Source organism: Dermacentor albipictus, chromosome 5 (genome assembly GCF_038994185.2).
Source record: "Dermacentor albipictus isolate Rhodes 1998 colony chromosome 5, USDA_Dalb.pri_finalv2, whole genome shotgun sequence".
NCBI lineage: Eukaryota > Metazoa > Arthropoda > Arachnida > Ixodida > Ixodidae > Dermacentor > Dermacentor albipictus.
Window position 1 is genome coordinate 62,086,291 of NC_091825.1, and position 11,694 is coordinate 62,097,984.

At 46.5% G+C, this 11,694-nt stretch overlaps 1 protein-coding gene across 2 annotated transcripts in view; it reads right to left on the reverse strand.

Moving 5' to 3' along the window:
- Positions 1-11,694, reverse strand: part of LOC139060460 (palmitoyltransferase ZDHHC2-like) — a 65,629-nt gene that overhangs the window by 28,374 nt on the left and 25,561 nt on the right. For both annotated transcript variants that reach the window (XM_070539594.1, XM_070539595.1), the window contains exon 2: positions 2,008-2,221. In XM_070539594.1, the coding sequence (XP_070395695.1) occupies positions 2,008-2,221 (214 nt within the window). The remainder of the gene's footprint in view (positions 1-2,007; positions 2,222-11,694) is intronic.

An 11,694-nucleotide genomic window follows, 5' to 3' on the forward strand; every position in this document is an offset into this window, starting at 1 on the left:
TGCCGAATCAGGTCGGGAGACAGAGCATGCGGTAGGGATCCAAGGTGTGAATTTTTTTTGCTGCACAACTGCTTGAATAACGGAAATAGTGGAGGCCGCTTGGTCAAAGGTATCGTCAGGGGGTCGTAGATGAAGGGGGGCCGGACACGCCGATTCAATCTCACGGCGAACAATACGTGTGACGTTCTCTTGAAATGGTCGTGTGGCGGTAAGAGCGAAGCAAGAGGACGTGGCAGGGGTGTTTGGGAGCCGGGGAAACTGTGGCACGACGCGGCAGCTTTTGGCTACCTCGAAGCGGCGGCATTCTTTGACGATGGCGTCGACTGTAGGAACGTCGTTATAGACGAGCAAATTGAAGGCGTCGTCCGCGATGCCTTTTAGTATATGGCCCACCTTGTCAACCTAGGTCATGTGCTCATCGACTTTCTGACAAAGCGTGAGCACTTCCTGTATCTAGGAGACATACGATTCGGTTGACGACTGGACACGGGTGGCAAGCTCTTTTCGCGCAGCCTGTTGGTGACCTGACGGGCTGCCAACTAGGTCACGAAGCCGCTCTTTGAAAATGTCCCAGCTGGAGAGCTCGATTTATTCGGTGCGAAACGAGACACGTGGTGTCCCGTCCAGGTAAAAGATCACATTGACAAGCATGATGGTAGGGTTCCAGTTGTGGCTTTGGCTAACACGCTCATACATGTTGAGTCAGTCGTCGACGTCAACGTCATTTTGGGCGGAGAATGTCCCAGGATCACGGAGACTAGGAACCGTAATGTACGTTGTGGTTGGCGCCGCACCTGTAGATGGCGAAGGGGTGGTTCCATCGGAGGCCATGGCTGAGAAGACTATGGTGCGTGCCGCATCGGAGCGCCATGGCGAAGACGGGGAACATTCCAGCTCCACCACAATGTTACGCGAAATACGAGTCAGTCAGACGAGTAACTATTTACAGGTTATATTTAGAACAATGGTTGCAGCGCTGACCGGCTAGATTCACAGCGCGCCCCCACTCCATTCTTACTTCTTTTTTCTCCGAGTGATTGCGCCACGCGCCTCGTTTAAACAACCAAATACCACACGCGTGTAGCAATATATACGCTTCAGTGCTGGTTCCCCAACTATATTGTTACGTAGGAAGACGCAGACAAAAAGCTATATACAAGTATATTTACAAGGGACTACGCCGCACTTGGCCAAGAGGCAACAGCCCGCGCTAGCCTCTAATCGTCGTCGTCGTCATCTTACTGCTCGTCTCTTCGTCATTGTAAACACTGTTCCGTAGCATTCTGTATATTCGTAGATTCGTTCTGTAGCACTATATAAATATATATATATATATATATATATATATATATATATATATATATATTGTGTACAGGAAACCAACAAGTCGGGAGGATAGAGCAAAATAACGCTATGATACTTTTAAAAAAGCAAGTCGACTTGCATTGTATACTTCAAGGAACACTAAAGAGAAAATCTGAATCAGTTATTTATAAGGCCTCCTTGAGGGCCTCCAGTTTCGATGATTTCGTGTTAACAGGGTGACTTTTAGGAGAGAAAATGACTGCCAAAGTTTGTTTCATAATTCGCGCTGAAACCCCATTACTAGTGCGTCATTGTGCTGTCACGCATTGCAAAATGATTTTTCAAATTTCGACGGTTGAGATTCGGTAAAAGTTCTTGGAATTTCTTAAGGTCAGTCCGTGGCTCCCTCAAAATATAATGTGGTTCACTCTTTTACTGAGATGCCTTCAACTAGGCTCGAGGAGACGCCGTGAAAATTCGTGGCGTCACGGCTCTAGCTTATGCGGGAATTTCGAGCCGGCATCGCCCGAAGTCTTCCCTTTTCGGGTCTTTGCTGGCTCACGAAAATGTCTTCTCGTGGTAAGTGTGGCTGTTTTCGTGAGGTGAAAGAACAATTTCCTAATCCAGATCAAATAACTTTGTCTCCTGGGGATGCCTTTAAGGCTTGCGCTGCGGCTGTTCGAAGCGGTCGCCTTCGCGTACCTCCTGCACCAGGAGCAGTGGTGACATCGGTCCGGCTTGATGCGCTGGCACTCGGCGCAGTAGCGCACGCAGCCGTCCATGCCCAGCGTCAGGATGCCCCGCTTGTCGCCCAGCTCGTCCAGGTACCGCTGTCGCTCGTGGAAGTCTGTCAGCGCATCCAGCCGCTGTTTCTCGTCGACGCTGACACTGAAGTACGCGGGTATACGCCCTGCGCCTGTTGACAAACAGTCAATATTTTGCATTTGCACTTATTCCAGCTTAAGTGCCCGTGGGCATTACGTTAGGAAGGCGGGAAAGGGGGATGGGGGTCACGGTGCAGTATATATGAATACCCACTACATTAATAGAAATATACAACAGTATAGGATGCGTCAAAATACATTTGTAACTTAGGCAAAAAAAAAACTGTAAAACAGTTTTGGTACTTGACAGGTAACTAATTAGCACGGGAAAGGGACAAGAGCAATAACAATAAAAAGGGAAAGAAAAGAATTTATAGCCACGATGGGCGAAGGCGATTCCGTGTAGGGAAGATGACGGCTCGTAAGTATGTCGCCAGATTTGGAATGGTCCTCGCAGGATGCCGTGTTGTGAGGCATTGCATTCCGCAGTATACTAGCGTCGGGGAAAAACTGCTCTACCTTTGAGGCGTCCTAGGGTTTGACTTAGAGATAAATGGGAAGGTGTTCTCAGGAGAGGGTTCAGGAGCACGTGTTCTGATTCTGTGGGATAAAAAAATGAGTGATGAAGGCATAAATGGGAGCCTATTCGACGTGATCCAAATGATGTTAGAGCCAGAGTGCGTTTTTGATGCAGTAACACTGACTTGCTTAGGGGTACTGTAATGAGAAAAACCACGCCGCGCAATTTCGCACGGCTTCTAAAGTCAGCAGAAATATAGACCTGCGAGGGATGCCACACGGATGCTTCGTATCCCAGCTTGAGTCGAATGTAGGTTAGATATGCCAGTTTGTTTCTTTTATATTTTTTATTGTCGTTATTTCGGGAAATGCTGTTTTCAGATTACGGCGTAAGCATCCCAGTGTGTGATAAATATCAGAGCATATGGTTCTAATATGAATGATTCATGCTAGGGACGGCATGACTTGAAACCCCATGTGCTTTAATCATTCAGTTCATTAAGGTGGCACTGAGTAAATGTAATGCACGTGATGTTTGATAGCATGTTTGGGTCAGAACGATGCCCACTTGCATCTTTAGAGATTTAGCGGCATGAGCGATTTCTCGCACCATGGAGCTATTGCTTCGATGTCGCGTCGGAGGGCCATTCTGCCATCAGGCGTGCGAGTCGCGGTATAAATAACGCAATCCTCCATGAAAATCCTTGTTTGTGCGCTTACGCGTTTCTTCAGAGGTCATCGATGTAGGCCAAAAATCATGAGTGGCGATAAGCCTGCACCTTGTGTAGCATGCAACCTTAGGTCAGTAAAAAGTGTGTTCGGGTTATTGTCAGTAATAAAGTGGGCGCGAATTTCTTGGAAGTGTGCAAGCCATCTTAGTAAATTTGTACCGATACCAACGAAGCGTAGCTTTATTGATGGATTACCATGGGAAACGCCATCGAAGGCTTTTGAATACTGAGAATCAAAAACAGAGCCGATTCGGTAGCGGTAATCCATGAACTGTGCGGCTCATGGGGTGAACGCAGCTATAGTTGCATTTCACAAGAAAGGTGTGTGCGGTCTGAGCCATGTTGTTGTGGGTAAAATAACTTGTTAGATTCAACATGTTCCCTTATGTTGAACATTGTAATACGCACTGGAATTTCGCAAATTACTCAAGGGAACCGGGCAACAAAATTCATGATTACCGGACTTAAAAATGCTTTTAAAAAAATATTTGGCATAGAATCTTACTGGACCACGTGAGTGGGTTACTGAGTAGTTCGTTGTTGACGTCGTCGCAGCTAGCCAGAGACGATAATTTGAGCCCTTTTATTATTTTATATACACATCCTGAGCTGATCCCAATGTCTGGCATTGATGTTGAGCAGAATGTTTGCAAATGGTTCAGTGGGGAGTCACTGAAGTTCATTATGCTGACAAAAAAGTAGTCGCTGAGTGCGGTAGCACATTTTTCAGAGTAAACTGGGCTGCCTTACGAGCCAGTGAGCTGCAGCTGCGTAGTCCTGATTTTAGTAAAAATTACGATCTTAATCTTTTCAGGGTCCGAATGCATTATAGAGAGCATGCCGGAAGGAAACAATTTGTACTTGAGCTTTCGTAATTATTGGACGCAGAATGTAGCGCACGCGTGGTAACTTTCTTGTGATTCAGCGGCATTACTTTTGCGAGCTGACCTTAAAAGAGGCTTTTTTTTTTCTGTCCTGGAGGTATTTAGGCGCTAAACACGAGTTATTGGCATCCGCTGCCAGAGTTATGGTAGGTATGTTTTTAGTTTTGAAGGTTATTAGCATGTTTTCGTAAAGTTCTCCAGCTTCTACTCAGAGAGCGCAAGTAGCAGGAACCTAGCGAAGTCATTGTAAATGAGTGCCAGTTTAGTATTGATGTGGTCATAATCGCACTTGTCGACAGTATGTTTAATTGAGGGTGATGTAGTCCTAAGGGCAGTGATACCGAAATAAAAAGAACAGTGATTGCTAAGGGCTGCCACTAACGTTACATTGCAAATGTAGTATGGACAGACTGTGCGAAGATTGTGGTTTTTAGTGTGTTGTCGCCTCTAGTAGGGCAACTTACTGCATGATGGAGGTTAAAGTAGAGTGAGAGGTCAAGCATTCGGCAGCAACACTTGAGGCCGCTTACATTCGCATTCCCACACGTAAGCATTCCCCGCATTGTCCTTTTAAGCAGAATCCATTTGGTGAAATGTTTTCGATAGATCTGTTCTAAATGAATTAAAGTTCTTTCTACTGATTGGGTGCGTGTGGATGCGTATACCGGGTGCTCAAAATTAAGCTTTGTGCTTTTCTAAAAATTAGGCACTGGGAGGCACGCAAAGACCATCGGTGCAAATAAGTTATGTGGCCAGGGGGTCACAAAATGAGATTACAATTGTCGCTGTTGGCAGTTCAATTAACTAAACTTGCATAATGAACTTTTTATTGATGGGAGTAAGTATGTATGTTTGTATTCGAATGTTAGAGGCAGTCGTGTTTCTACACAGTTTCACCTGGAAGAATTCTTCTAGCTTGTCTGCGCTCCGAGATATCCGACTGCAAATTTCAATTGATGTTCGCATGATTACGCGTGCAGGAGAGTGAGGATCGGCGTAACGCTTCTCCTTGATGTGACGCGGCTGTTGCTTGCGGCCTTTACTCCGGCCTTTATGAACCACCTGGCGAGGCGCATCTCTTCAGGTGGTTCCGCATCGAGTCGCTGGCGTTCAGCTACGTTCTCCCGGTTGCGAACCTCGGGATTAGTGCGGCGACGACATCTGGCTTCCGCCTCGTTGATGCGAACGTTCGAATCAGAATGTCGACGCCGATACGCAAGGCACGTTGCATGCGGTTGCGGATGCACGGGGTTGGCCTCACGGGCACGATTGAGCTCGCGATTACGTTCCAGTAAAGTTTCGTTCGTTCTCTGTCCTCGCTTCACCGTTGGAACTTGAAGCTTCTCGGACGATGATCGGCAGTTGTTGATCAAACGCAGGCAGGAAACGATGAGATCAGGTGTACAAGAAATATTTATACGTAAACTTTTCTATATACATGGCAGGTAGAACAAATACATTACAAATTTGAACAATTGAGAAACAAAGTCTCACTCTTCGACTGTCTCAATGACTGTTGGAGCCCAGACTCGTTTTAACGTACATACTACGGAGGCTCACTGATCTATCAGCAATCCTGATTTCAGCCAAGTCTGAGGGACAGCATGTCGTCCCGATTTTTATAGCCCAAATATACAAAGAAAAAAAGGCGGTAGGGCCGTTGGCCCGTCCCACAGGTTCAGTTGCCAATCAGAGTCAACCGTTTGTTAAGCCACAACCCACAGGGATGGGCTTACTCTTAAAAATAAACATATTGGAAAACAAAGCTATTTTCCTTCTTCTCTAAAAGTCCACTGCCCTCTCATTTCTCCGTAGTTAGTGACGGGCTCAGCAAAACACGCCAGGCCCGAACAAGTTATCGCTAGGCCGCCTCAAATACCAAGGGCGTCTCTCGGCCGCAAATGTCTCGGAAGCAGGGGCATCGATACCACGTAGTGCGGCCGTACTCACTTCCGCGTCTGATGGCCCTCCTTGTCCTTCAAACTTATTGTCTACAAGACAAAGTTCTCCGAGTGCGTGTTTCCAAGACGCCGCCGTCCGAATGCACTCTTCACGTGTGCACCGCATCCCTACAGCGTGCACTGTAAGCTGGCCTTCGACACCACACAGGCAGTCGCACCCAACAACAAGGCTGGCGATTGCATTACGGACGCGTAGAAGATTAGGTCCATGCTCAGTACATGCGGCACGGGGTCAAAGTTGCCAAGCCCTGGTTAACCTCGGCGGCGCCTACAATTAGTCAGGTACTCGGGAGCCAGACCCACAATACCGTGTACAGCGGTCCCTTTCAAGGCTGGTCTGTGTGGACTCGTGTGACCGTCGGCGGACTGCCAACACCGTGCGCACAATACCGACTTCCCGGAATCGGCACTCGCCCTCCTGGCACCTGCCGCAACGCGTCACCCAACACCGCGCGGTGCCTGTGACCCCACATAACACAGCAACTGTTGCCCCGCTGACATGGGGGGAAGTGAACCCCCCTCTATGCACAAAGCACGTGGCCGATTCGTGAAACTTAAGAACACGAACATTCAGAGCACCTTTACAGTTCCCCTATGGCAGCCACTTCTGCCGTGTGCTGCACCCGCGGCCTACCCGTGGTGACGGCCGGGAATGCACTCTGTGACGCGCGCAATGCAATGCAGATATATACAGTTCGTTTGGGTAGCGTGGCGTTTTCCCATTGGTCGAGAGCATGACATCGTTCCCTTTGTTCTTAACGGTACAAGTTCGGATATAAACTGTAGTGTTATACCCAGATGTATAGGTTGGCTTTCCTGCAGTGCGTTTTCCAGGATCATGGACGAATCAGTGAGACGTAGAAACCTTCGCTTTAAAAATGCCGCGTCGATCAGGGCAGCCGGCGTCAGGCGTTACAGCTAGCGTTCACAATGCGTCCTCCAAAAATTGAAACCGAAAGAGTGGTTCAGGTATTAATGTCGACGGCTTGGAGTGCTACAATCAATTTGACCACTGGGTTCTATGATAATACCATGCTGATGCCGTAGTATGATACCATGCCGTAGTTGCTTAGTGGCTTTGGTGCTGGGCCGCTATGCACGAGGTCGCGGGATCGATTCCCCACTATGGCGGTCGCATTTTGATGGATATGCGAAAACACCCTTGTACTTAGATTTAGGTGCACTTTAATGAACCTCAGGGGGTCCAACCTGGGCGACAAGAAGCATCGCTAATGCACTAGGCGGTATCATTCCCATTGGAGCCAACGTCGAACATTTTATGGCTTGATGTTGTTTCAAAGAAACCCCCATCCTCGTATTACTTTTCTCAACTATACTTTTCCATGTAACTTTCACAATGCTTCGCAGCCTCGTCGATAAAGAAAACACGTGAAAGAGTTTGACGCAAAGAGTAAATCTTATTTTCTAAATACAATGTACAATTATCAAATTTTGTGGAAAAGCTTGTATTTGTAGCCAGATCATGACTTATCTCGCTTATGATGAGCAAACTCCAATTTGCTAGCTTGTTTCTTTTTTTCTTTTTTTTTCGTTGGTTTATTATGTTTTGTTATTGCTGTAACTGTTGGCCACCAACCGTATTTTGTTTTCTTCTTTGAGCCTGCCACTCTTTCATCTAACTCGCTGCATTAACTTTGACAAAGGCGTCATACATCGTTTCGCGTTACGCAAAAGTATAAATTTACCATCCTTCGCCCAAATATATTCGCAAGTTGGAAGTCGGCGCCTAATAGAAAGTTTATTGCTCAATTCCGAACCGTAATGAATTCTTATTAACCCATTCAAATGGTTTCGAGCAGTTATATTTTTGACACGAAGCTGAACCTGAATCGAGACGATTAACATGCAGAAGCCTGAACTCTAACCTCAAATGAAGCCGAAAGCTTTTCGGTTCGGCACTCTTGTTTAAATATGAAGGGGAAATATTTCGTCTTCATTTTCTCAATTAAACAGCTTTCCTTCATCACTAAAGGAGAGCAGATGGAGTTACAAAATAACAAACTACAAGTGAAGCCTCATTCGTTGCACGCTGTCTAGGTCAAAAAAGCATGTGAAATTTTGTGCTGACTGAGCGCAGAATTTCTAAGGCTTGAAATGTCGGTGTGGAAAGGCCGAACGTATAACCGATTATTTCAAGGAAAAGAAGGCCGTTGTTAACTGCGGCTTCCGCAGATCGGGGCTGCATAGGTGCCCCCCGCCTGTGTGTCTTCGCGTCGGCATACATTGCTTGACTTTACGATAGACCACCTCCTTCCCTTCTGTGAAAGTCCAACATGTCTGCTGAGTGAAGCAGAATTATTCGGAAAATCTTGCACTATAATCTAGTCCTCCTTTCATTTTTAGGTATGCAGATGAAGTTGTGAATACTAGGTGAAGGCTTTTCCATTCTTACAGCGTGCTTACTTTAAACTCAGCATAAAATAAATGAGACCGTACTGCATTGTAATTAATCACTAACAATAACGCGCATGATGCGTTTTGGTAGCACCGGACTTTCATTAATATGGCTTAAGACGGCTGCAAGTTGGTGCTGGTGTATGTTTGGCTTTCACACTATTGCCTTATTGCCATCGCACGAGAAAGCGCAAATATAACTGTAATTTAATTTTAAGGGAGATAAGCAAAGAAGGCCCGCCAAGCTGCGCTGCTCGCGTGCACCACCCTGTGGAGCTGAAGTCATGACATAGGCGCCAAGGCAAAAAACATCAATAAAGAAAAGAGACAGTGACGCTTCACTTGGTGAACGCTGGTAACGCGCAAGCGCATGGGTTCTATAGCGCAGACGAAGCTATCGACCCTCGTTGTGCCTAGATGCCTACACTGAGAAGAAAGGGGGTTAACCTAGGGACCCGATCAATATTAATTGTATCATGAGAAGCCAGGAAACAAAGACGTCAAGGACAACGTAGAGGAAATTACTTTTACTTACTACTTGAAGTAAAAGCATCATAAATTAATGGCAGTTAAAGTAGATGAACAAACAACTTGCCGCAGGTGGGGAACGATTCCACGTCTTCGCATTACGCGTGCGATGCTTTAACCAATTGAGCTACCTTGGCACCATTTTCCCAGCTACTTTCTTGGGTATTTATGTGTTACTACAAGAGCTAACCTTGGGACTGTTAACCAGCGCCACCACTCACATACCTTGGCGGCGGATGTGGAATATCCTTTCTGTCACAGGCGTGGCGCCACGAGCGCGTTATCTTTCTGGGTGAAGGCAACTGGTCAATAAACCCGCACATGCTACCTGAAGGCATCAATGTTGCCTGATTCAAGACCCTCCCCTATTGAAAATCCCAGCATTGCCCATCATGAATTTTATGCTGGGCATGATGTAAAATGTGCTGGGCATGATGGAAAACATGGTGGTGATGGTGGAATTCATCGTGGGTATAATGGGTGGATGGTGGGTACAGTGGTAGATGGTGGGATGTATTGGTGGGATACATACTGGGTGAGTTGTCTCAATGGTGGGCGGGATGGGTGAATGGTGGGTGTAGTGGGTGGATGGTGGGATAACTACTGGGTGACCTGTGTGAATGGTGGGTGAATGCTGGCGTGCTGGGAGGATGGTGGGTACATACTGGGTGAACTGTGGGAATGGTGGGTGAATGATGGATGTGCTGGGTGAATACTGCATGTACGCACTGGGTGATATGTAAATGGTGGGTAAATGGTGTGCATGCTGGGTGAATGGTGGGTGTACTCGGTGGTTCGTGATACACATAGTGAAGAAAAATTTTGCTTTATAGTACGATTTCTACAGCTTGATTGCTATGATATTTCAACCCCACTAGAGGCATTTTACTGTCAAGCAGGAACAGGACACTTATTGAAGAAGGCAAAGAAGAGAAAATTAGTCACAATGTGACGTCATGTCCCACTTTAAAAACACAGACTGATCAATATTTAATTAAAAATTGAGAGACCTCTTTAAGGAAAATGTAAATTTCTTAGTACAAAAAAAAGAAAAAAAGTATTAAAAGAGTACTTCCTCAACCGGGATTCGAACTTCGGACCTAAGGTTCGCGAGCCTAGCATCTTACCACTGCACCACGGCGCCGCCATCTTTCAGTGTACATTTTGGCTATGTCAACAGCAAAAACCGCCGTCTGCATTGCTGTTTACATTTGTATTTTAAAAGCCAAGATGCGGGTTCCCTTCACTGTGTCAGCTGCTGCATCTCTAGAAGAGCACAAGTGTTGTTACCATCGACAGGTAGTACATCGTGCAGTGATAGAACATCAATTTTGCTGTACGATATGCATATTGAATAAGAAATTCAGAAATAGACAACGGTGACCGGGGACATTGTTAGGGTTGTTACTGCTAATTTCGACAGTTGTCTCTCGCTTTTTACACTTTTGAGCGCGCACATAATTCGTGTGCTCAACGCAAAATAGCTACATAAACACTCGTGGATGAGTCTTCATTCTGACAGCATAATGGCTTCTCACGGCAGCGCTGTACCAGATTAATGAGACCCGAGCGAGACAGGTTTTCACGCAACTTTGTGGAACAACCGAAAACTTCTTTTCCGCTTCGCATAAGCTTGTGCAATAATTCTTGGGAAATTAACTAATGTGACAGTGTAACCGCACATGTAAGTCCACAGGCTTGTGTGCCACATCTTACCAAATAAAACAAAACGGATACGCAGCCATTCCCGCAGATGGTATGATTTTGATCAGCGGCCGATTTTGAGGAGGCGGGTAGGTGCCGCGTCGTTGGCCACGTCGACTTTAATACCGGTGTCGGTGCTATCAGCATTGCCGGCTTGAGAGAAGCACGGTTGAATACCGCGCAAGAGAAAAGTACAGTGCACACCACCGATGCGAAACAGACAAACTATTTTAAAGGGCAGCGACGGAAAGCGCTTCTGTTGCGACTTCAGAACTCTTGGCCGTCGCGACCGGATGTTTGTGTTGCAACGTCAGAATTGCTGTCGTAATGTCAGAGTCGCTGTCATAATAGAAAGCTGTTGTTCCGGCTTCAGAACACTTGTTGTAGCGACAGAACGTTTCTGTTGCGACTTCAGAGATCTTGGTCTTCGCGACAGAATGCTTCTGTTGCGACATCAGACTTTCTGCCGTAACATCAGGAATGTCTGTCAACTACGGAAACGCGAGGAACTTCTGTCGTACAAGAGAAATTTCTCTAGTTGCGACATGAATTCCTGTTGTCTTTTTCAACTGGGGTACCTTGTGGATTCTATCGCAGACGCAAGTAAATCACAAAGCTAATGAAGAAACACTGAATAAAACCGTGCGTAAGCAGCCGCGTCTATTCGCTGGAATGCACGGTAGCACTTGGCTGCGAACATATTGTACACCGCCGCACATTTCTGGCACCCACCACATAGGACACATTCACGCGGCGGAGACATGCGGTTTTTTCCAGGAATATTCGTGGGCCGCACGATAAATACAAAGGCATGGACGACAGG